This window comes from Helicoverpa armigera, chromosome 13 (genome assembly GCF_030705265.1).
Source record: "Helicoverpa armigera isolate CAAS_96S chromosome 13, ASM3070526v1, whole genome shotgun sequence".
In the NCBI taxonomy this organism is placed as follows: Eukaryota; Metazoa; Arthropoda; class Insecta; order Lepidoptera; family Noctuidae; genus Helicoverpa; species Helicoverpa armigera.
Genome location: NC_087132.1, coordinates 12,180,679 through 12,207,263, shown reverse-complemented (window position 1 = coordinate 12,207,263; position 26,585 = coordinate 12,180,679). Strand labels below are relative to the sequence as shown.

The 26,585-nt window shown below is 38.4% G+C and overlaps 2 protein-coding genes across 6 annotated transcripts in view; one reads left to right on the top strand and one right to left on the bottom strand.

Moving 5' to 3' along the window:
* The window catches only part of LOC110381909 (apoptosis-resistant E3 ubiquitin protein ligase 1), a 42,710-nt gene extending 22,979 nt beyond the window's left edge, over nucleotides 1-19,731 (top strand). For all 5 annotated transcript variants that reach the window (XM_064037593.1, XM_064037591.1, XM_064037592.1 and 2 more), the window contains exons 8-17: nucleotides 468-666; nucleotides 1,072-1,265; nucleotides 1,576-1,740; nucleotides 2,022-2,199; nucleotides 11,207-11,352; nucleotides 11,752-11,895; nucleotides 12,149-12,322; nucleotides 13,120-13,536; nucleotides 13,990-14,184; nucleotides 15,849-19,731. In XM_064037593.1, coding sequence (XP_063893663.1) covers nucleotides 468-666; nucleotides 1,072-1,265; nucleotides 1,576-1,740; nucleotides 2,022-2,199; nucleotides 11,207-11,352; nucleotides 11,752-11,895; nucleotides 12,149-12,322; nucleotides 13,120-13,536; nucleotides 13,990-14,184; nucleotides 15,849-16,019 — 1,983 coding nt within the window. In that variant the 3' untranslated portion in view covers nucleotides 16,020-19,731. The remainder of the gene's footprint in view (nucleotides 1-467; nucleotides 667-1,071; nucleotides 1,266-1,575; nucleotides 1,741-2,021; nucleotides 2,200-11,206; nucleotides 11,353-11,751; nucleotides 11,896-12,148; nucleotides 12,323-13,119; nucleotides 13,537-13,989; nucleotides 14,185-15,848) is intronic.
* Nucleotides 19,732-19,982: 251 nt separating this feature from the next.
* On the bottom strand, nucleotides 19,983-26,147 carry LOC110381898 (paramyosin). Its single transcript, XM_049840752.2, has 9 exons — nucleotides 25,865-26,147; nucleotides 23,516-23,728; nucleotides 22,742-22,889; nucleotides 22,254-22,406; nucleotides 22,105-22,168; nucleotides 21,741-21,868; nucleotides 21,350-21,492; nucleotides 20,738-20,917; nucleotides 19,983-20,364 (listed from the first exon to the last, which is right to left on the bottom strand). Exons 1-9 carry the CDS (start codon nucleotides 25,981-25,983, stop codon nucleotides 20,268-20,270), a joined length of 1,245 nt encoding a protein of 414 aa, XP_049696709.2. The 5' UTR covers nucleotides 25,984-26,147; the 3' UTR covers nucleotides 19,983-20,267.
* Nucleotides 26,148-26,585: the final 438 nt, after the last annotated feature.

Sequence of the window (26,585 nt, the reverse complement as noted above, 5' to 3'; positions counted from 1 at the left end):
AGTAATATACCCGAGGCTGCGGGATTGTTCGAAAGAGTTACCGCGTCCCTGGTACATAAAAGGCTTGCGAAGGAAGATGATGGGTATTAATAAGAGTCTGACACTCCCTCACCGCTGCTAACCCACAGTGGAAGGAGTCATTTGATGATTTCCCATCGGAAGAAAGTAACTATCATACTGCCATACTAACAGCATCATTGGGTATTTTTTTAACAGATGGAAAATCAACATAAAATTGCTCCGAATCTAGTGCAGCAGAAACGTGTGAACTTTGCAAAGCTTTTAGTATTTTAGGGTGGCTGATCTTCAGTTGAACAACCTGCTGACCTCCTCAAGACTTTGGCCCTTAAAAATACTTCCAAGAGTGCTTCCAAGAGGAACTTTAGCATAATCGAATGATCAAGTCATCCTACCTTACCATTCCCAAAGGTTGACAGATACTTCAAAACTGCATTAACTGTTATCAGGGCTTCACCATTAAGTTAAACCCCCTCGGAGGGGAAGTAGACGAGGAGCTGTCCTCATCAGCGACCTTCACATACGACGCGGTGAACCAGCGCGTGAGTGTGGCGCTGTGCTTCCCTCGCGCCGGCGTGTATCGCGCCAAGCTCATGTATGAGGGCGTCATGCTGTTGAATGGGGAGTTTGACTGTATCGTGCTGACTGGTGAGTGACGTCATTCGAACGAAGACAATTAATTATATTTATGTGTCATTTTTAGGCCAGATTTGCAATAATCCTGTAACATTTACCGAACTAAACTTGTGTTATTTGGCACGATACTTGGTGACACCGTGCCGTATATGCCTGCCATGTGTTGTTGTGTCTCGATTTCGTTTTAAGGCATACCTACTTCGTATGTTGTAGGGTAACGTAGCACTGAAGGATGCTGCAACATTGCGTTTGCGCAGTTTAATTCTCGTACTACATAGCATTAGCCTCAATATATGTCGTAGCATACAACATTCTAGCAGAATCATTCGCTACGTACAACATGTTCTCGTAGCTAGCCATAGTTGTAGCACTCTACGCTAGCTACGCCGTAACACTACAGCAACATATCCCCCGTAGCGAGCGACACGGCGACGGTGCAGCGCAACATGTCGTCGAAGCGCCACAACATCTGCTACGAGGCGCGGCTGGTGTCGGGCAAGCCGCGCCGCGTGCTGTGCTGCATCAGCCCCAAGCAGCTCACCATCAAGGACTATATACTCAAGTTTATACCTAAGAGGATTACTAGCTTCAGATTGTGTCCTTCAACTAAGGTAAATGTGACTATTTTATTTATCTCTGCACTTTTCTCTTCCTCATCTCTTTCTCGTTCTCTTTTTATGTTTTCTTCCTATCTTAAACTTTTTTATGTTTTATTTATTTATTTAGTTATACTACTAATCGTCCATTACATTACTATTTGATTTGATTTCTATCGCTTTCGACTTCAGAATGATGAAAGAGCGGATGACCTGCGTTTCCGAAAACGCTTCTTGTATAAGATGTCCGGAAAAGACGGTCATTTGTTAGCAAAACGATTTAAATCTGAGCAAGACATTACCAATATGTACCTGGTTTCCACAGTTAATCCTAAAGCCGACGCCAGAAGGTTCAGGTCCTGGTGGCGAGTTCACTCTAGAAGATGGAGTACAGCCACAGTTGGAATTAGTGTCTCCCGAGCGAGACCTCATCGCCGCCACCTTCACGCAGCTGCTGCTCGCCAATTGCGGCGGAGAGGATACCTTTAAGGTAAGGTGTACGGTAGTGGAATTGAATATGTTAGCATAAGTGATATTTTAGGTTTACAGCCAAGGTTTGGGCTGTCGGATTCTTTTCGAGAAGATTTGAGGACCTGAAATGCAATGGGCGATCAAAAGAATTCATCTAGGTTTTGGTGCTGTCATTTCTGACATTCCCTTTTTTCCTGCTTATACTAGATGTTTCATAATTTCCCATCCAAAGCTATAGCGACTGGAAAGGGTACAAGATCATAAACATTACTGTGATGTGTATCCTCCATATTGTTCCAGAACAAGCAAGACTTCTTCTACAGCGAGATCCGCAAGGCTCACTCGCGGCACCCGCACGACAAGCTCGCCATCCGCGTGCTCCGCGCAGAGCTGCTCCGCACCAGCCTCAAGGCCACGCGCCACTTCACCGTGCAGGACTGGTGCAAGAACTTCGACGTCACCTTCCAGGGGGAACAGGGTATGCTATTTATTTAGCCTATTTTAAAAGGTATAGTGACGGAGTTCAGACTTACACAGAATATTAGGAACGGTAAGACAAGCAACAAAGTAAAGAACCTATAGTACATAAATCTGAAGTCCTTTGTTAGAGTGACCCAGACAGTCTGTATCTACCTACACCAGGTTAAGTTATAGTCTGTATGAGAAGCTAAATGTATTCTAAGATCAACGTAGGGCCTAGTATTGAACCCTGTGGCACACCTAGAACTTTAACTAACGTAATAAATGATGAGTAGTCATTTACAGCTACGAATTGCAACTTATCATGTAAAAATCAAAATCAAATCAAAATCAAAAGTCATTTATTCAAAGTAGGCTGAAAATCAGCACTTTTTGAACGTCAAATCTACAAAAGACAGCCCCTAAAACGCCCGCCCTTCACCACTTCCTATGTGTTTTTGCTGGGAAGAAGAAGTGGTGGAACAAACTCCCCAGCAACACAATTCTGTCTGTATGGTTTGAAGAACCGTATACAAAAAAATAAATAAAAATTATACACATAAATTTGTATAAAAAAAAGCAAGTAAACATGTAATCATGTTAGCTAGTACACACCTTACCCATACCTATTGCTCAAGCAGCTACAAAAAAAAAAATATATAATGTGTAAAAAAAAACAAAAAAAAAAGAGAGAACATAAGGCGTCCATTCAGTGAAAATAGGTATAGTTTTTGGGCGTACCTACCGACATGTGAAACACGACGTGTTTTTATATATATAAAAAAATTAAACTTTACAACATAAACAATGAAAACGGTGAACTAGGACTACTGTTCAAATCAAAAGTCATACACATTTTATTACGGGTCAAGAAATATGTAGTCAGCAAGACGACCTGGTACCACAAGCAGCACCCGTTCACGAGCATAACGCGAGTGTGGTGTGGTCTGGTCACGGTAGATTAGAAGAATTGAAATAATACGTCCATTTAGTTTGAAGGTCCGGTTTATTGTGTAAAAAGACAATATAAAGACAATTACAAGTTAGTATTGCTGAAGAAGCATTTTAAATAAGGCTGTTTACATACATGGATGGTTACACACTACATCATCCCCGTTATTTGAAAAAAAAAAAAAATATTACAAGATTTTTTTTTTTTATGAGCATTTATATACTATGATCATTATTATATTTAAAATAATAGACTACTATGGTTCCTTATACAATTTTGTCCTATTCTTATGAACTATTACATTTTTTCCATTAATATTAATTTTAACATTAGGTGCAAGATCTTCAACTACAATATATGGGCCAGTGTACAAAGTATCCAATTTATTTCCTATCTCATTTTTCAACAATAGTGCATCACCTGATTTGTAAACAATGGGATTACTTGACTTATCATAATTTAGTTTTCTACGTTCTTTACTTACAATTAAATTATTTTTTGCATCTTTTTGAGCTTTCTGTAATCTGTACTTAAATTCTGACACATAATTTTCAAAATTATACAGTGGTTCTACAACATTACATAAATTATTAGGTAATCTACATACTTGTCCAAACACTAACTCAAAAGGTGTATATTTAGTCTCTGAATGTACAGTAGTGTTATATGAAAAACACCAATACTGTAACCATGAACTCCAACTTGAAGGATGATTATCTGTTTGGATTCGTAAATAGGCTCCTAACACTTTATGTGCATTTTCTAATGATCCAATACTTTGATGGTGGTAAGAAGTCGCGATTGTTTGTTTTATATTTAAAATTTTGCATAATTCTGACATAACCTTAGAAACAAACTCTGTACCCCTATCACTTGCAATTTCTTTTGGAATTCCGTATCGTAAAATAAAGTTTTCGACGAATGCTTTAGCAACTTCTGTTGTTGTTTTAGTTTTTAAAGGATATGCTTCAACATATTTACTGAGCTCGCACTGTAATGTTAGAATATAATTGTAGCCTAAATCATCTTTATCTAATGGACCGACAATGTCTAAGAAAATTTTCTCAAAAGATGATGATGCTGTGGATGTAATTTGTAATGGCTCCCTATGAATTTTTGTGTATTTTTGCTTTTGACACTTGCTGCATTTTTCTACATAACATCTAACATCTTTTTCTAACGATGGCCAATAATAATATTTTTTAATCTTACTTATCATTCTCCGAACTCCTATATGACCACTACTAGGTAATAAATGAAAATCATTCATTATTACTTTTTTATCGTCATCATCATATATTCTTTGGACGTCCTTTATAACACATATTCGAGGAAACTCACTCGATTTATTTTTAGCAACATATTTGGCTATACTTTCAATGAGCTCTTTATTTTTACGCGTTTTCATAATTATTAATTCTTCAATATTTATTGTTTTGCAAAATAACGCCAACTCTTTCAATAAATCGTCTCGCGAGTTTACTGATAAAGAAGATGAGCTTGCAAATACATTATTTTTTCTTTTACAATATACGAACGTCCTATTCCTTGAAAAATATAACGTATCGTCATTTTTTAGTAATGTAAGTAATCTGCGCAGGTTTCTTTCCGGTAAAATAATTAATTCTACGTCCGTATCACATTTCTTAAGTACTTCGGCAACTTTAGGCTGATCAGACCTATTGTCATCCGAAGTCCCAGTACTAGGTGTCAAATCAGTTGATTGTTGATTTTTTCTCAATTGCGCTCTAGTCATCACATTTATTATTTTGTTATTCATTTGTTTTAACTCGTCTGATGTCAAAATAACTCTAGATAGCGCGTCGGCAACTACATTTTCTTTTCCTCTGACATATTCAACTTTAAAGTCGTACTCCTCCAGTAAAAGACGAAATTTTGTTAAACGACTAGATGGATTTGACATGTTAAAAAGATAAAGCAAAGGCCTGTGGTCAGTTCTTATTACAAATTTTTTTCCATATAAATATGGCCTAAAATATTTTATTGACCAAACTATTGCCAGAAGTTCCTTTTCAATTGTTGCATAATTTAACTCTGCTTTATTTAAACTCCTGCTAGCATACGCTACGGGTTTTCCGTTAGAATTACTTAGCACACTGCCAATAGCAAAACCGGAACTATCTGTTTGTAAAATAAATTCATTTTCTTTAAAAAAATTTGGATAATCTAAAACAGGTGGACTAGATAGTGATTTTTTAAGAGTTTCAAAGGCATTCTGACATTCTGTAGTCCATTCAAACTGAACCTTCTTTCTACATAATTTGTTTAGTGGCACAACAATAGCTGCAAAGTTTCGAATAAATTTCCTGTAATAGTTGCTAAATGCAACAAAACGCTTGACGTCATCCGCACATGTTGGTGTCGGATAACTTTCAATTACTCGGATCTTTTCAGGGTCAGGCAAAATACCTGAGGATGATATTACATGGCCTAAGTAAAGGACTTGTCGCTTTAGAAACTCACATTTAGAGGGATTTAGTTTTAGTTTAACTTTACGTAATCTTTCAAAAACAGACATAAGATTTTTATTATGTTCCACCAAATTGCGACCAAAATAATTAAATCGTCTAAATAGACAATACATTTTTCGTAATTTAAACCCGACATAGCAACTGTCATTAATCTACTAAAGGCAGATGGACTAATTTTGAGCCCCATCGGTAACCTACACATTTGATACTGCCCTTTATCTGTCGTGAACGCCGTATATTTTCTAGATTCTTTTGAAAGATTACACTGATAATAACTACGATTTAAATCACAATGGCTAAAGTACATAGCACCAGATAGAGACTCTAATATATCTGTTATGTTTGGGAGAGGAAATTTGTCGTCCTGTATTCTCTCATTTAGCTGTCTGTAGTCTACCACTACTCTCCATTGACGTTTACCGCTCCTATCTAACTTTTTAGGAACTAGTAACAGGGGGCTAGACCATTCACTGCAAGTTTTTTCTATAATGCCTTCTCTTAACATATCATCGATCTGTCTATTAAGTTCTTCTTTCTGCATAAATGGAATTCTATACTGTTTCTTATACGCAGGCGTAGCATGTTCTTTTAAATGAATAGACTGCTCGTAAACGTCCGTAACACTTAATTTGTCACCTGGTAAATGAAATATGTCCGAATATTTGGCACAGATTTGCTCGATCGACAGCTGTTCTTCCTTGTTCAAGTATGAACCTACATTAAGTAATGAAAATAAGGTCTTTATCCTCTCTACATTAACATTCGGGCTTTCGTAATTACAAAAACTATAGTTTTCTAACCTATCAACTTCAAACTTATCCAAACATAGAGATACTTCCTTATCAGTGGTATTTAAAAGTCTTACAGGAATCCTACCATTTTTCGGCCTGGCTACCACACTAGCCAAAATATACCCTGTCTAATCTCCTTCGGATAAATGACACATTCATAATTAATACTCGTAGGTATGAACTTAATGACTTCACACCTCGGTCCGATAACAAAATTATAATTATAAAAATGTAAAGGCAATGAGACTCTACTCTCTGCGACTTTGAGAGATAAAGTATTTGAGTCATAATCTATTATTCCACAATACCGTTTAATAAAATCTTGACCTAATATGCCTATCGACTTACATGGTAAATTCCTAAATACGTAGAACTTATGTTTAAAAATAATATTTCTGAACTCTAGAGTTAAATAAACAAATCCTATGGACTTTAAACTTCCACCAATACCATGGATATTTAAATCGCATTTATGCAACTCTAGCTGAGCTAAATCTAAAATATCATAATTAACACACGATAAAGAGGCCCCTGTATCTACTAAAAATTCTAATTCTATGTTATTTAAACTTAAGTTTACCCAATTAATGCTATCACAAGTAAAAACTTGATTAGGAACGAAAAAATGCTCCCAAATTTTGGTCCGCAGAAAGATCATTACGACTATTTTCTGAAGTCGGTAAATCATGTCGTTCATTTGTTGTAAAATGATTTAGATTTCTATTATTAGAATAGTTTGCGTAATTGCCACGATTCCCACGAACATACCTGGAACCGTAACTTGACGCTCCTCGTCGATATACCTGAGCACCGCGGCTGCCTCGCCACGTGTTCCTTGATGCAGCAAAATTTTGATGCGCACTATGTGGCTGTCTACCTCGAAAATATCTTAATGAGTTTCGACCACGAAATCCACGATGACCAAAATTATTAGTGCGAGTAGACCGACGGTTATACGACATGACGGTCTGACGCTCGGCAGTTAAGCTAGTTTCATCTTCGGCCACCCTAATAGCTTCCTTTAAGGAGGTCAAATTCCGTGCTGAAATAATTGTTCCTAACTTTTGACTTCTTAACCCTTCGGAAAAACACCTAATAGCGTTCTTTTCATTAAGAGGACGCAATACCTCATACGCTTTATCATCGCCATTTGCCTGAGAAATGGTCAATTCTACAAACAACTTCTCTATCTCTTGAGCAAACTCTGTAACTGACTTTTCACCTTGCCTAGCCTTTTGTAGTCTAGACTGTAAAGCAGTATCTGACTTGCGAGTAAGTAAATGTTTACGCATATCTTCTAATAGCAACTCAACAGAACTATAAGAAGTAGCTAAACGCATTCTTGCTCCATTAGTTAACCGACTCTTTAAAACAAAATTGATTAAAATCGACTTATCACCATCAATAAGCATTGAATCATACAATTCAATCGCAGAAATTAAGTCATTAGTCACCTCTTCATCACCAGTCATTTTAGGCAATAGGCTTACAGCCGTCTTTAAATTAAACTTTTCACCTTGCACCGACATTTTGGCAGATTTATCTTGACTCTGACTACCGCTCGAAATAGATTCCATCTCAAATTTCAAAATTTTGTCATAGCATTTGTTTATACAAGAACATAAAAATAATAATTCTTTAGACGCCTCGTTAGGTAAAATACTCAAAATATTTTTAAACGACACATACAAGTTCTTAGCTTCTAAAATCTTATTCTCAAAATTACTACCTACTCTTCTTGAAGGACCTAACTTAGAAATATAATCCGTACAATGTTTTAATTGCTTATAAATATCTGATAATTTTAACTCTATACTCATAATCTAATTCAATAAGTAAGTGTTAAGTGGCTCAACACTACACAAAAACAAAAAAATATTAAGTACTAGGTAAAATCACTAACTAAAATAAAAGAAATTAAGACGCGCGTACTAATTACGACTTACTTGTTGGTCACTCTTACACCTTGGTTTCTGGGTCCTCATGCTCCCTGATTTCCCTGCGACGTCGGTAGCTGACACGCGCGAGAACTCGTTCCAAAGCGTCACTCCTCAGCTGTTTCTGCATCCAGTTGGTGTGGCATCGTTTGTACAGGCAGAAGAATCCAATCAACACCGCCAGCAGCATACAGGCGCAGATTATGGACAGAAGGATATTGTTCGTCTGGAGATGTTCCGCCGTCGCTTTTGCGTGGTTGCTTCCGGCTGCAGACTGTGCAATGACCACTTGTTCCTTGCTTTGAGTTGTGCCCATGATGTTGGTTCGTTCTTGGTTGGTGTTCCTCGTTGATATTCCAAAAATCGCAAGAATCTTGATGGATGCCAATGCAATATCCAAAATCAATCAATATCCCGACGTTTTGAAGATTGAGAAATATTATAGAGGTAGAAAGTCCATGTAGGTAGATACAGAGTAGCTAGTATGGCAGGGTCGCCATGTGGTGTGGTCTGGTCACGGTAGATTAGAAGAATTGAAATAATACGTCCATTTAGTTTGAAGGTCCGGTTTATTGTGTAAAAAGACAATATAAAGACAATTACAAGTTAGTATTGCTGAAGAAGCATTTTAAATAAGGCTGTTTACATACATGGATGGTTACACACTACACGAGGATCAGCCATCGCCCCCCTCGCACAGTTTTGAGGGAGGGAGGCAACCCGACCACCGACGCTACCGCAAGCAATACCGTCTAAGGGAGCATGACGACTTGCAACCACATAACAAGAAAACAGTTAATACTAATAGATTCACAGTCGCTAGTAAACCATTTACAAAATTGCGAAACAACCCATCGTGAAAACAGTACGATGGTGGTAATCTGTCAGAATACATACAAAAATGGAAAATGTCACGTATAAAATTAAAATAAAAAAATTAAAATAAATACAAGTCTATTGCGTTAATATTCCGTTTTAGATTTCCTTAAGAGCGTGTACGCTCGGCGCGCGATGTCAACTTTAGGTAATTCAACGCAAAAAACCGCGCAGACTAGCGTCGCGGCTGTGTGCGTGCCTATCATACTTCACGTATAGTCACACAAACCATTTTGATCCTTTCGTGTGAAATTGGTAGAACAAAAAATATATTATTTAGTAAATAGTTAATAGCGGGAAAATAGTGTAAGTCTATGGATGTCTAAAATATAAAAGCATAAAAATAAGTCGTTAATACTTACACTCTTTTGCAAAAAAATCGGGCACCTATGAAAACCTTGGTTTTGAGGACTTTCTGTATATTACATACAATTTTCAACAGTACTAAATAGTCGACTGATGATTAATGACAATGTTAAGAGTTTCTGTATTTTAACCGATTTCAAAAAAAGAAAGGAGGAGGTTTCAATTAGATTGTTTTGTGATTGTTCTCAATTTGATTGTTCTCGATTTCTCAAAGACGCCTGGACCGATTTGAAAAATTGATTGTTTATATGAATGGTCCAGTCCATCCAGACCGAAAAATTGTGGTCAAATAACAACAATTGCCGGAAAGCCAAATATTGGTGAAGAGCTTGGGTTTACCATTGCAAATAAAGTTTTAAGTTATCTATCCTATATGCTTCAAAAGTTATTCGAGATCAAAAGTCAAAATTTGGGTACATCCAAAATGAAAAAAAAAAAATTATAGCTCGATTGGTAACAGACATCTGCAATAAGTGATTTCTAGCCTAAGGAGTCCGCCATATTGGATTTAGACTCGCGACACATTTTTTTTCGAGTTATTCATAGCAAGCCCTTTCATTTGATACCCATATCGTAGGAATGCATTAAAAACATTTTTTTCTCCATATTGGATATAGAATCATACATTGTCATTAAAACTGAACATTCAAACAAAATTTCAACTCAATCGATAAAAAAAATATGCTTCAAAATTGAGCTTTAAATAAAATAGTAATGTATCAAGATTTGTTGGTCGCGCTTGAAATGTACTCTATTCTCGGTATCCACGGCAGAGGTTATTCACCCTACGCGATGTGACGGAGCGACACGTCCTCTCTCTATGAAGCCTTGCGGCGGTCTGGTTTGAGTTGACTCGCGTGCAGCGTTTTATAGTAGTTTTTAAAAAAATTATAAAAAAATAAAAACGAGAGATTAAATTATAATATAAATTTTATGTTTTAAAGAAAGAGTTATATTACTATAGTAAATAATTGTTATATTAAATTAAGTAAGAAAGATAGGTAAAAAAAGCATTTGAAATTCACAATTTTTCACATTGTTAAAATATTTTTTTCTGAAAGATAGAGACCTAAATCAAAAAATGTCTTCAACTAACTATAGGCATGGGGATTTCGTCTATGAGTAAAAAAATAAATATGATTAGATTTGCCACTGTTTTCACATGAATTTATGCTTCGAAATAGACGCTGAACGGGAATTTTATAAAACATCTGTTACGTTATAGGGGTTTTAAGTATTTAAACTACACAAATTGAAATTTATGTTCAATTAACTATATAGACAGTGAAATTACCTTGCGTTATTAAAAAATAACATAGTTATAGGATAAGTAGTTACTGAGAAACAGTGGTTTGAAAAGTACCATTTTAGGCCAAATGGCGCGCGGTTGACGTACACGCTCTTAATAGGGGAATTGTGCATAATAGTGGATCGTGATAAAGACAATCAAAAACTAGATAAGAGTCAGTAGAGTTTCTATTCGCATAAAAGTAATACTAAAATTAATCACTCATTCACACAATCATTATTTATTACAAAAAAAATTGTTATATGTGCTTGAAAATTAAGAAGGATTTTTGTGAATTATATTTTGATGATTGTTCGTTGTTAGGTGTGGACTGGGGCGGAGTGCGTCGCGAGTGGTTCTCTCTGCTGTGCGGTCAGCTGTTCGACTCCAAGTTCGGGCTGTTCGTGTCCTTCCATGACTCTCCCACCGGCCTCGTGCATCCCAACCCTGATAGACCGGCGCATCTCAAGGTCAGTGTGATGGTCTATTTTCTTTTATATTATGGGTCGATTGTCAATTGCCTCTTATGTTATGTCTTCTTTAATTTATTTCAACCTTTTTAAGAGGAAAGGTAAAAAATTGTCATAGTTAAAGGCGTATTATAGCGTAAGTTCATTTTAAGTAAGTAAGTTCATTCTGTCCAAAATTACTTTGAATCTAATAGTTTAATTTTGCAAGCCTTATGGTATGATATAGCCAATGCTCCTTTTGTTAAATAGCATCTACATGAATGTACGCATATTTGCAAAAATAAATGAATTTTTACTTTATCGCGTGAAAAAATTAAACAGTGACAAACAGATTTCCCAGGAAACAGCTAGCCCATCAAACCTGATGGAATGTTATTGGATGATCTTGTCTGTGTGCAGTTGAAGCACTTCGAGTTCGCGGGCAAGCTGGTGGGCAAGTGCCTGTACGAGTCGGCGCTGGGCGGCTCCTACCGCCAGCTCGTCCGCGCCAGGCTCACCAGGTCCTTCCTCGCGCAGATCATCGGCCTCCGCGTGCACTATAAGGTACATACATACTAACCGAAATCATTATAATGTACAATGACAAAATACAACTTACAGTATACATTCCACGCACATAAAGAAGAAAATGAAAAAAAAAGACATATGCAAAAAGAATTAAATGACAATCATCATAAGTCGTCTACCAGTTTTGATAGTTTCTTTTAAATCTGATCTCGCTAACATTCACTTTTGTAAAGAACCGAGAACGATTATATCGTGCAGTTGAATAATCTAACGTAATCCCCCCCCCCAGTACTTCGAGCAGGACGACCCTGAGCTGTACCTGTCGAAGATCAAGTACGTGCTGGAGACAGACCTGGACGGCGGCGACTCCGTGCCCGAGCTGTACTTCGCGGACGACGTGTACGACTCCTCGGGCAGGCTGCTCGAGACGCATGACCTGGTGCCCAACGGATCCACTATACGGGTATGTTGCTCTAAGATCCAGTACGTCCTCATCATCACCATCATTACCACCATCATCACCGTTATCTTCATCATCACCATCACTATCATTATCACCACCATCATCATCATCATTGTGACCATATCATCATCATAATTTATTTATTTATTGGAAACGCAACAGCTTATTATTAAGGTGACATTTTGGTTTCACCCATCACCATCATCACAATCGTCATCACCATCATGACCAACATCATCAACATCGCTTCATCGCATTCTGATTTGATTATCAAGCTCCAGTTGTATGTTGGTGGTTACGACTGAATGAAATTTCGATATGGTCAAGGAAGGCTGTATTGAAATAATAGATCTCAGTAATGTTGCGTTGCGTTGCGCGTGCGGGGGTGTACGCGGGTGGCGGCCCTCTCCTCAGCTGCACCACTTGTGTGGCGCGGGAGCATGGTCACGCGCGATCCTATATGCATATGCACAAGGCCCCCAACTAAAAGAGATACTAGTTGCTATGCCACCAATCCTACACTCAACATTATACGGTGTATAGTTGTCGGCACGAATCTTGAGCTCTGACCTTCACCTGCGCAGAAGTAATTTATTGGGTTCCTTTTGTGGTATGAAGTGAGGCGCGGGGGCGGGGTAAAGCGGTGATTGGCCCGCAGTGCATCGCGTCATAGCCATCACTCGGGATTGGTTCTTTGCTAATAAATCACTTCTGCGCAGATGTAGGTCAGAGCTCAAGATTCGTGCCGATAACTATACTCCTCTATACCCAGCTTTAAAGTGAAGGCATCTGCCCAGGTCCGCAACAGCAGCAAGATCTCGTACCTGGACGCGCTGGCGCAGTGGCGGCTGGCGGCGCGGGTGCGGGCCGAGACCGACGCCTTCCTGCGCGGCCTCACGCTGCTCGTGCCCGACAACCTGCTCGCCATCTTCGACGAGAACGAGCTGGAGGTATGTGCAACATGTCCCCCCACAGGGCGGCTAGCGGCGCGGGTGCGGGCCGAGACCGACGCCTTCCTGCGCGGCCTCACGCTGCTCGTGCCCGACAACCTGCTCGCCATCTTCGACGAGAACGAGCTGGAGGTATGTGCAACATGTCCCCCCACAGGGCGGCTGGCGGCGCGGGTGCGGGCCGAGACCGACGCCTTCCTGCGCGGCCTCACGCTGCTCGTGCCCGACAACCTGCTCGCCATCTTCGACGAGAACGAGCTGGAGGTATGTGCAACATGTCCCCCCACAGGGCGGCTGGCGGCGCGGGTGCGGGCCGAGACCGACGCCTTCTTGCCAGTGTGTATTTTAAAGAATAAGGCCCATAAAAATACAATACAAAAATATAAAATACTAGCTTTCGCCCGCAGTTTCACCTGCGTCCCGTAGCCGGATGGTGACAAAAACCTTCTCCCGGGTCTAAGTTACCTCCCCTCTAATTTTTAGTCAAATTGGTCAACCCGTTTTCATGTTATGTCGTGACAACAGAAAGTGGGTTTCATTTTTATATATATAGATTAATAAACTAATACATGACATTTTTATTTAATTTAAGTTACTATTAATATATAAAAAATAATAAAATAGTAGTTTTAAGAGTAGTTTATATATAGCACACGAATCGTCGGCGTCGTCTTTTGCTGTCTGAATGTTGAAGTAATATCAATGTCTGCCCCGCAGCTGCTAGTATGCGGCACGGGCGAGGTGTCGGTGTCGGACTGGCGCGCGCACGCGCTGGTGTCGGGCGCGGGGCGCGACTGGGAGCGCGTGCTGGGCTGGCTGTGGGCCGCGCTCGCCAACTTCAGCACCGAGGAGAGGGCGAGGTTGCTGCAGTTCACTACCGGCTGCTCGCAGCTGCCGCCGGGGGGCTTCCAGGTACCTTACACTTCTCGAAATACTTGTAAAAGTTTGAAAATTTTCCATACATTTTCGCGCATGTGTCCACTTTCCTTTGCTCCGCCATCCCGGGCCAAGAAATTTGTGGAGAATCACTGCAACTTCTCAGTTATTTCACCAGTTACTCCAGAGATTTCAACTTTAAATACCATATATTACTGTAAAGGTATGCCTGTTTCTTTACCCATCGTTTCGGCCCAAAGACTATAAAACCACTTGACTGCGCATACAGTGCCCCGACGCTCGCCAAAAGTTAGTGATTTTGCGCGTACTATAAGGCTACGATCAGTACGATCCATTAGTAGCGACCAAGTCTATGACCTGCAAACACGCTAAATTATTGAGGATTTTATTTAGTAAAAAATAAAAAAAAATGCCTACATGCGCGATGAAATGATGCGGGAAACAATCCAGGACATCTAGTTACAAAAAGAATGGCATCGGCAAGTATCAATACCAAAATTAGGCTTTTATTTAATTATATTACGAAATACCACAGGGGTATTTAAATTGGTGGTTGGTGAACCGCGCTCACGCTCGTTTATGTCTTTTGGAAAAGTTCCTTTCTTTCATTAAGAAATTCTAATACGTCCATCTCTTTCTTGCCCTTTGTATTCCTATCGATGAAATTCGGGCTGTTACCTTTAAAGGGATCTACACACCAAAGCCGCTGACCCGGCGGCACAGCCCGGCGGCACGACTGCCGCGGCATGTGGTGTTCTAGTAATTGTCAAATACTCTATGAAAGCCGGCGGCATGATTGTACAAAATCCGGCCGGCGGGTTGGGCCGCCGGGCTGTGCCGCCGGCACCAGCGGCTTTGGTGTGTAGACACCTTAAGGATGAAGTGGATATCGATAATAGTAAAATATTAATTTAAAAATATGTTTTATTTTGGCTAATGAGTTAATTAACTGACTATAGCGTCGTTAGAGGCAGCTGTTCTTGGTGCCTCCACAAATTACTTTTAATGTAATTTAAAATAATGCCGACGTTTATTTAGTTCAGCGATTCCAACAATGTTTTTGCCTATCTTAGTAAGTTTTTATAAAACTCATAATTTTGGAATAGTTACATCGTGTATCTATTTAAAATATATCAAGAAATATGTAGACGATCGATTATCGTTTTTTACCAAAAACAATCAGGGCCCTAAAACAATAATTCGAAAAACTTATACTAAATTAACACATTTTAAGAATCAAACATTTTCTTGTAAGGAGTTCTTTTTTGTAATAGACTGATTTTTATTAAATATTCTTATACGATTTTTATTGAGTTTTTATTACTACGATGAAATACATTTTATCGATATTTTTTAATTGAAAGAGAGCAATCCCTTGCTGAGCGTTCTCATGCAACTCGACCTTGAACTGACCAATAGTAGCCGCGGATTATGCCGCGTCCCCCCGCCCGCAGTGGTGAGTCGTGTTCTTAGAAGAAATTGGCGAGTGCGCTCTCTAGTGGTTATTTACTTTATGTTTCGGCCGCATTGCGTCAATCATGATCACATGGAATATCTTGCTATGTTATGTTATGGAAGTTTTAAAATCTTCAATAACTCCATCCCTACTCTTAGGACCTATATCCTCACTACCCCTATTTACTTCCTCATATTTTACCCCTTTATACCTTCTCTTCCAGGAACTAAACCCCCGCTTCCAGATAACGGCAGCTCCGAACTTCGGCGCCCTCCCCACCGCACACACGTGCTTCAACCAGCTGTGCCTGCCCGACTACGACAGCTACGAGCAGCTCGTGCACGCGCTGCTGTGGGCCATCAACGAGGGCGGCGAGGGCTTCGGCATGATATAAGGAGGGGGAGTATGGAGGGGGTTGCTCGATTTGGGAGAAAAAAAATTTTGAACAGCCTGTGTTTTGGTTAATTTTGTAATTGAAGCTTGGAGAGAAATAAATTAGGCAAGGTGGTTAAAAATACACAGATATGGATACAGGACAGGTTTTGTCGAAATTGGAGCAATTTTTTAAAATATTCGCGTGGTTATCGTTTGAAAGCTAGAGACATTTATCTATTTTTTGCGTGAAAAGACGTGATGATATTCATCATGATGGGACCAACCCTGAAAACTTTCAAAAAACAGCAGTTTCCTGTTGATCCCTTTTCCAAAATAAAAATAAATAAATAAAACATGTTTCACCAAATCGAGCAAGTTCCTCCATGTTGAATAATTTTCAATTATTCTATCTCACATTGGCGCCTCAATCTACGTAATATAATTTGCGTTATTGTAAAACTAAACTAAGTATTTGTAAACGAGAACAGAAACACTGTTCTCTTAAATTATTTAGCGCCTAAAAACCCACTGGTGGGCAAAATTACTTTATTTATTTATAATCGCGGGATCGAAAATGTGCAATTGAAATGTAACTAACATAAGCGAGCGGATCAGTCTCTAACTAGTCATAACTCTACGTCAGATTATTGTAAAAACGTATTTATGATTCGCGTAATGGCCCAGGATGGCTTAAGGTGACCTATGGTGGCCTATTTTGGCCCATGTTGGCCCATAATGACCCATAGTGGCCTATGATGGCCACACGTCCATTATATACGGGGAATAAATCGGATACGATTCCAATTCTCCCTTGTGAAAGTAATAATTAAATATTGTACATAACACGTGGGGTCTGCGCGTAAAACTTTAATGGAATCCTGCCAAAGAAGAAGTCCATCTTCGTGGAATTGATAAACGTATGACAATAACGATAATGTTAACATCTATGTTTATTGTCTATGTTAATAATATTAAGCGAGTTAATCAACTCGGGAAAGTTAACTTAATGACTCGATCGTAATTGATAAAAAATAAATTAAAATTTTAACATTGTAACACTATTGGCAAAAAGATATTAAAATTACACTAAATTTGAATTTAAAGCAATCACATCGCTTTTGTAAGATTTTAATATAAGTACATTAAACAATGTATTAAACTGACAGAGATTCAAATCGTATTGTTAGCATTTTGCTTTAAGTCACTTATTTATTAATAAGCACTGTCACGCCAAACTGCTTAGAAACACGTTATATTTTATTAAATAACTTGATAATTGCGCAAAGCAGAGATTTTCGAATAACTCGCAAGTTTATTGCGAATTTTACTTTTCTTTATTTATCGCGTTTAGTTGTTCTATCGTGTATGAGGTATTTATTTGGGTATCTCCTTTTTCCGTTTTCTCCGACGCTACCATACTTTAAATTAACAAAAAAAAATAGTAGTGTTTATTTAGATCTGAAGAGAATATTGAAATTATAGTCCTATTGTAGACATGTAGAATATTTCTCAAAAAAACCTGAATTTATACTATATTTTATTCGTAAAAAAGTATTTTGCGGTAATGTTCTTAAATATTAAACAATTTACTTATTGTTTATTATTATTTTGTTACGTAATGTTTCACAGTATTTATACAACTTTGTATAAAAGAAAATCTTATAAATAAAACAGTTCGGTTTTAGATTTTAAATAATTCTACAACTCACTTTTATTCATCTTGAAATTATTTAAAAACTGAAATCCAATTCGAGATTTAAAATACTTAATTTTAGTACAAAAATATATTTTGGCCTAAACTGTTCTATAACTCCAATCTAAACTCCAATGTTGCATTTAATATAAATAATTACGATTAAATAATAATGTCTAAAATATATTTAACTAATTAATAAATCCAGTGAATGTATACTTCAGTGTGAGATTGTCCTTGCATGTATAAATTACATTAAAAGTTATCAACATAGTTTGGAGAAAAGGCTAAAATTACTATTTATTAATACATGAAACCAAAGTTTTAGAGCCTTTTAGCCTATTGTTGATAACTTTTAGTGTAAAAAATGTTCTTTACTTAGGATAAAGCAATGATGTTAGTGTTCAATCAAAGATATTAATATATAATTATAATATAATTTAGTGACTTAAGTTTCAATATATTATTTCGGCTCTAGTCATACGATACTTCTAGGTTTCGCAATATGATTGCATTTATTGTTTTGGGGAGAAGGCACTATTTATATATTTTATTTACTATTGTTAAAGTATTTCATTTTGAAAATGAGTAAGATATTTTATTTAATACAAATACTGGTTATTATTTTTCAATTTATCACTAATAGTAACAAACCAGAGTATTATTTTTATTTGATATATGTTTGTAGTCAAATGTGTTAAATGAAAAAGGTGTCCGTTCCCCAAACACATTCGCACAGTTTTAGCTAGCAATTAGCTATTAATTTACTTAGTATTTATTTTAATACTAACGCCATATTTGCTACTTATTCTAAAAATATTACATTATGCTGTACTGCCTGATTAGTTTGAATACTACTTATATCGGGCATAATACGTATTTATTTGAAAAAGTTTACTTTTTTGTCTCGTAGCAAATATGACGTTATAGAATAGAAATTCAAATCATTCTTATTTATGTACATTAAATTCATATAAATAGGTAGCTGACATCTTGTAAATATCTATCTCAAACCTATTGTTTTGGCCTAGCGGGACTACGATCAAAAGCATGCTTCAATAATAAAGGTGATACTATTGACCTTAGAGCCGCCGTACACGGACTGTTTCAAGCAGTTGAGACCGACTGCTTAAAGCCGCGACCGCGCAGTGAACTATAGTCATTCATTCGCTGCCGTACACACGACTGCTCGAGCAGTCGCGACCGCTTCAAGCCGTCAACTGCATGATGAAATTCCATCGTGCCGTCGACCGCTCGCGAGCGGTTGCGAGGCATACACCGACTGCTCGAGCCGTTGACTGCGCTAGAGCAGTCGACAGCTCTCCGACTTCCCTCTCCCCTCCGCCCTTTGCGGCCTCGCGGCGTCTGTTTTCTCATTTGACTGCTCGAGCAGTTGGGTCGTAGCTCGAGCAGTCAACAACCGACAGCTCAAGCAGTCGACGCCGACCGCTCGAGCGGTCCGTGTATTTCACTCAGCCGCTAACTGCTCGAGCAGTCCGTGTACGGCGGCCCTTAGAATCACTTGAAATGTCCTGCAAGAAATATGATCAATCTTTTAAAATGTGTGTATGCTAAATTGAGGTTTCTACGGCTCTTTAGAATGATCTCCTGTATTTTTATTTGCTTCAGAACGTAGTTCCGCTGGCCTAATACTTTAATGTGTATGTAGAAGGGGACGAGCTGTAGGCCTTATTCAGAATCATTCATGGCCTTTTGTTGAAATAAAGTAATTTTTGTATCTATTTACAAAAATTAATAGCTTTTCACTTTTATTTATGTCAAGTGATGTTTTCTACAACAAATCTTGACCATTTGGTTCGTAATCAAAGCATTATTGTGTTAAAATTGGTTGTGTCGACATTGTTATATTTATTTCACTGATAAAAGACCTAATTATCTGTATTTTTATATTGCATTGATGTTGTAGTGTGCAAGTGCAGTTCGCCCCAGTGATAGGATCCATTCCAAATGTTGATATTTTGTAGTTGAGACATTGTTGATTAGAAATGTAAGACTGAAATAAATTGATGACGTCAAATGTTTTGTTCTCTATTAAATTTGTATCCTAAATTCTCCGAAACCACTGAATCATCATCAACTTCTTGCCCTTATTTTACGTTTTCTTTTTCAATGAACTGCTTGAAACAAAGATATATCACAAATTGTCATTGACTTTATATACCTCTATAGGACTATGTATAGGTGTTGTAAGGTGTACTTTGTTACCCCAGCTATACAAAGTAGGCTGATGTCTGTGTGGCTGCAATGAAAACTACTAAATTATTTTAATTTCATTTATTATATAAAAACTAAGCAACAACAATCACTTAAAAATACATTCAAGAACAACATTATATTTAAATAACATCTAAAACAGGACTTCTTATCCAAAAGTAAAATACTTACCAAACTTACCTTGTAAATGTTTATTCTAAACAAATCGCTTCATTGAACCTGTCTTCAAATATTTTCAATTTCAGTAAAAATTACAATCAGTCTTTAGGAGTTAGAATTCTATTGCCAAAAAATACTATGTGGCCTAAAAACTTAATAGCATAATTTTATATAATATTTCTATGGTATTCCATGTCGAGCTGGTGTGAGGGTCCACAGGAGAGCTTCATGCACGGCTTTAGGGTTACGGAACCACGACCTCGCTGCACCAAGCATCCTGAAGAATATCAGTAATTATAACGTGTTTCCATTGGGCTAAAAATCGGCAAATCACAAAAGGGGAAAATGACATTTAGACTGCCTGCTCACGCCAGAAGTTTTGAATATCAGATAATCGGTCCAGTTTTTCAAACTCAAACTAGTAGTAGGATGTGTGCTGATAAATCGTTGATCGATTTATTGTAGGAGAAAAATAAAACTACAACAAATCGGTCAGAAAATCCTAGCCAGAACGTCCTACACAAAGTCCAATTATCTGGCCTATAAAAAGTGTCACGGTGCACGGGCAGCCTATAGAAAGTTGTTTTTAGAAAACTTGGGCCCAATAATATTATTGGTTAAATGTTATCCGACTGCTATAAGGCTCTTACTTGGTGAGCGGCCTAGGCCACCAGTCGAGCTGTTCCCTGGTGAGAGCGAGCTCGGCTTGCAGTCTCGCCAGCAGCTCACGCAGCTCGGCCAACTCGGCTCTCAGGGCGGTGGTCTGCTCGGCCGCGGCCGACACGCGGCTGTTCAGCTCCTCGCACTTGCGGGAGCAAAGAGAACGAGCTCTGCGGAAGGATTTATGTGTTTAAAAGAATGATTGAATTGAAGATGTTTTAAAGAAATGAATTCTTACTAGAAAAACAAAGAGAATTAACAAAAAATATGCAACAAAACTTTTGCAGTGGTAAGTGCCAATATAAAGAAGTATGTATAACCTTCATGTGGATGACTAGGTTATTAAAAGAACACTCATGAATATAAGTAATGTTTTGTCATTCGGAAAAAAGATTATGTATGTGTAACTACAACTACACGAAATTTTAAAAACTTTATGCTATGAATTAGACAGAGAGATGAATGAGTATTTATTTTGGTTAGATTTTTTATGATGGGGCGATATCTTCTTGCCAAGACGGTCTTGGACATGGAGCAAAGCACAAAGCACCACAGGCGTGAAAAGGCTTGGGCACGTAATGATGATATTGATGACTACTCACTCCTCCTCCTGGGCGAGTCTATCGCTAGTGGCCTGCAGTAGTATCTGCTTCTCGTCAGTCTCACGTCGCAGTGCGGCCACTTCAGCCTCCGCAGAAGACAGCAGTTCCTCATGCTGAGCTAGTTCCTCTTCTAATATCGCCAGCTGTCATCGGGAATGTACAAACATAAGTTTACCATGAACACGAGGGCTCACGAGGCCTTATTGAAGGTAGGTATATCTGAACTGCTTTTGACTCCAAACAGCAGATGCCTTATTTTCAACAGGACTCAAGCGTAAAACGGACATTAAAGAGCTGATTGATTAGTAAATATGTAGAAGACATGAAATAAATAAGAAAGGAAGAACAAAGACATTGTTTATTTATTTCTTTCTCATTTCCGAGTACATACCCTGGTAGTGGCATTGTCCCTGTCCCGCACAGTGTCAGCATGCGCGGCCCGCTCGCGCGCCAGCGCCTGCTCGCCGCGGGCGGCGGCCGCGCGGACACCTTCCAACTCGTTGCGGCAATTGCGCCAACCTAAACACAGAGGAATTTACACAAAACGGACTAAAATACTGGAAACAATGAAGTCGAAAACTTAATATTCTGCTTCCTTCTTCAAAGATCCCCGAATTAGTAGACCTACCTAATAATCTTCCTCCTACTCAGTCAAAAGGATTAATTTTCGACCTTCAATTGCTCATAGTGATCTTCCATTACATATGTACCTTTGGCCTTCAAATCTTACACTAGATTAATGTCAACTCACTCACCAATACTAATTTCGGAAGCTCTGTCTTCAGCAGCACAAACATCATCTTCTAACGCTCGCTTTTCCTAAACAACAAGTCCATTTAAAATAATAAAATCCCAAATACAACTTTTAACATTATCTTACATTATCTTGATATCAGAAACTCACTCGTTCCAACACAGATTTCTCCATCTCCTTGTCTCTGAGGAGCTGCTTGAGTCTCTCGAGCTCTCTCATCGCCATTCTGACCTTCGCGTTGTCAGAGTCCAGTAAGGACTTGAGCGTCGAGACCTGGATGCGTAGGCGCTCCGAGTATGACACCTGTTTGCAAGTTTAAAAATATCCGGTTCATTTAAAACCAGTTGTTTGCTAAAGAAACTTGTAAATGGGTATATTGATCTATTGCAGAAATTTTGTCTAGTGATGGACCCTTGGGTAATTATCAAAGTCAAAGTTCCCAGATAAAATTAATTGTTATTTTTTTTCAATCCGCTACATACTTAATGCATCAGTAGAAATAAAAAGGTTAAAGGCTAAAAAAATATATAAACTACCACTTATCGTCATAAGTAGGTACCTAAGTTTTAATTAATGGGCTTAATGTTGACTACTCAAACAAATGCTTATCCTAGAGATAACTGTTCTATCAAACTAACCTGCGTTTCTAAGGTTTTGCGCAGACACCGCACATCCTCTCGACGGCGCCTCCACGCTGCCACCACCATGAACCGGCAGACCCTGGCCGCAGCCAGCTCCTCAGTGGCGCTGTGCACTGGAGACTCCACCACCCCCAGACCATTCTTCCTGAACAATTGGACCATTTTCTTTGTTAGTTATTTTTTACTAACTTCTGCCAGCGGTTTCACCCACATCCCGTGGGAACTACTTCCCGTACCGGGATAAAAAGCCTATAGCCTTCCTCGATAAATGGGCTATCTAACACTGAAAGAAATTTTCAAATCGGACCAGTAGTTCCTGAGATTAGCGCGTTCAAACAAACAAACTCTTCAGCTTTTTAATATTAGTATAGATTTGTAGGTACTGTTATTCAGTTGTTTTTGTCGGTATTCCCACTTTTGTGAAGTCATGCGTCATGTGTCTCGTGAATAAATATGTATGTTGTTTTTGTAAGAATTTGTCTGGCAAAACTCCATGCACACTGCACTTTCATAATGTTTTATATTTTTTAGGAATTGTCATAGGAAAACTAGAGCTAATGAGTGTAATCTGTATCATCCTGTGTCTGTAATTTGATGGCTTACTAATTTTTTAGCTAACTCTGAAATCGCGTATACCAATGTTTTGAGATTTACATTGATTAAAACGTGGGGAATATTTTATCCAAAAAAAAGCCTTGTTCCCTATTATACTTTAGTTTGTTCTCCCATAACAGATGAACTGAGTGCTTATCTACTATCACGCATGCATACCTGTTAATCAGAATCCTCTTAGTAGGCGTCAAATCCTCCATGGAGGCAGCCTTGGTCTTCGCGACCGGTCTGACAGGCGTCTCCTGGTTGGCATACGCGTCGAGACAGCTTCGGATCCTGGCTAGGTTGGGGCTGGGCGCGCACCACTTGGCTGTGAACTTGTTCACGGGGGCTGAGAACAGCTGCTTCTTGGGGTGAGCTGGTTGGAGGCGGCTGTGAGGGAAATAAAAGGTCGGAGATAGATAAAGGTATACCTATCTAAAGAAATAAAAAGTAAAATTGTTTTTAAAGACGAAAGTCAAAGACCAGATCAAAAATCAGTGAGGACAGTGTGAAATTATCTTACTGCCAAATACTTTACATGCGAAAGTTTGTGGGATTTGGATGTTTGCTACACAATGACCCTGAATTTGACCGTGACCGGGTCAATGACGGCTGAAGGAAATGAGCTGAAATCTAGGACACTTAGAATTTAGTATTCTTTTTACAATGGTGCGGAAGTGCCGGGTGGAAGCTAGTTTGTCATAACATAAATAATATTACATAATAATATTAAAGCTGAAAGTTGTCCTTCCAGTAACTGTCATAGTAAAGACGGTTCTTCCAGCTCTTTCTAACGAGATACCATTTTATTTAAAGGGAGTTCCCACTATTCTTCTTTTCCTACCTACGTCATACCATTACTATTGTCTAGTTCGAGTTTCCAAAATGACTAACGACCAAGGAAAAATGTGTAGTTTATTTATGTTTTACATAAACGTGGCGTAGTTTCCCATTTTCAATAGCGTATTTGTGACGTAAAACAAACAAAACGATCTGTGACGCTGAAGTGCGTCATTGAGAGGAAATTGAAATAAATAAAACTAACTACTAGTTTTAGTAAATGGTTCCAACTAGTCTTCTTCCTCCCGTTCGTTTTTTACTTGGGTGAATACTTTTGCATCGTTTGCTTACAAGGATCTATATGCTCTAAACTATACGCTTTATTATACTACTTATTGAAAAGTTTATTTGCGTGAACGCGCTTATGTCAGAAACAAGTGATAAGATTTTGAAAACTCTCAGTCAGGCATAATAGCAGTTCCTTAAACCATAATTGAAGGAAGTTCGATATATGTCGACGCAATCCCTAAATACAGGTCAGTTCATCGGTTAAGTTCACACATAGATATTGTGTCACTGAACTGGGAGCGTATTGTAAACATGGGTTTATCCCAAACGAGCAGACGGCGAGGCGGCGCCTGACCTATCTACTACAATGTCATCACAATACTACGCAATGTGTGTGTATGATCTATCCGTACTTCTGCAAAAACATATAATTTAAATACAGGCATCCCCGGCTGTTCTGGAGGAGGGTCAATCAGTGGATATCCTCCGTTTATTCTCACCTGGACAGAATATCTCAGGTAACTAAGAAATAATGAAAATAAGCCTCTGCGAAATAATTCTATAATTTATTATTTGAAGTCAAAGCGATGCTTATATCTGCGGGTTGTTCGAAAGAGATACCGCGGCCCTGGTACACAAAAGGCCTATGACGGAACACGACGGTTTTTAGTCAGTAAGAGTCTGACACTCCCTCACCGCTGCTAACCCACAGCGGGAGGGGTCATTTGATGATTTTTAACGTCGGAAAAAAAAAGCGATGCTTATATTTGCGACAAGTTTACTGCGCCGTACTTTACTATTTGGGAAGTTTTGCATTGAATGAGTAGGTAGTACCTACATATTATTAAAGATATTATTTTCTAAGAAATGATAACGTTTGTTGAATGGGGTTTACCCACCACTTAGCTGAACATCTGCTCAGCATCCAAGTGAGTGAGTCATGTATGTTTAGATGAGCTAATTAAATATCACGGGTGTACCTAGCAGACAGCGCGGCGGTCGTTCATCTAATTTCTAACGAGTTATTGTGGGGTTTTAGGAGATGAAGTAAGTTTTGAAAACTTAGGTATGTTGAATTTGTTAATAAGAATGGCACATACTCATGACTACCTTGTTTGTATGTATGTTTTGTGGACGGGTATAAATATAGTCGTAATTAGGATTTTTTTAGAAGCTGATATCGCGTTTATTGCTAACCGAGACGACATCAAAGGTCTTGCAAGGTGGCTAGGTGCGCCTATTTCGTAGGAAGGAAAAGTTGACCACAATAACGTCATTACTACGTCATAGCTAAATGAAAAAAATACAAAACTCCTTAACGCGTAATGTTTAATTCTAGATAACTCATATTTTACCTCGTAGCTGTCGTAGCCACGTAGCAAACTACTACGAAAAAAATACGCTACAAAAAAGTTTTCTTTTAGTTAGAATGCCTGTTCTTTACGAATACAAACTCACGCGGGTGGTGTCTGCAAATTGTGCCGTTCCCTGGACAATTCCCGTTCCGATATGTCCCCGGCGCCGGCCCGGGCGACTGGCGACGCGCTCCGAGGCACCTTGACTAATTGTTCCGGCATTACGCAGATTAACAGCAGTAATCCAACAATCTAATTTATGTATAAAAGTTTAACTTTTTTTCAAAAGCAATGTTAGGTGGAGAAGCGATCAAATTGTAATGACAGTTCGGTGACATAGATTCGAGAATGATTTTGAAATTTGTTGTTTTGTTTTTCTTTGTGTTTTACAGCTATACTGTGTGGTGTTGTTTTAGAAAAAAGTTTGTAAATACTCCTTGCTGAGTAGAGGAACCATTATGCCTACGCTGGCGTAGCGCTACGAACATTAGAAGCTACGCGAACATTACCGCTACGCCGAGGCTACATTATAAGTAGCGCTTAAATTCAAAATTGTGCCAATTTCGTAGCATTTCAAATTGCTTTTATATGGCACTGGTGTTTCACCCAAATTGTATTGCCTCTGTATTATGCATACGTTTAAATCGATGCTACATGTAAAAATATATATTTTCAAAATCATTAGCTGGCTTAGTAAGCTTGTATAATATGACTATAAATATGACTACACTTTATTAAATTACTCTCCAATCCACCAGCTTATTATACTTACATTCCATCCCACAACAAACAGTTCAACAGCTCATCCACATCTTGATAACCTA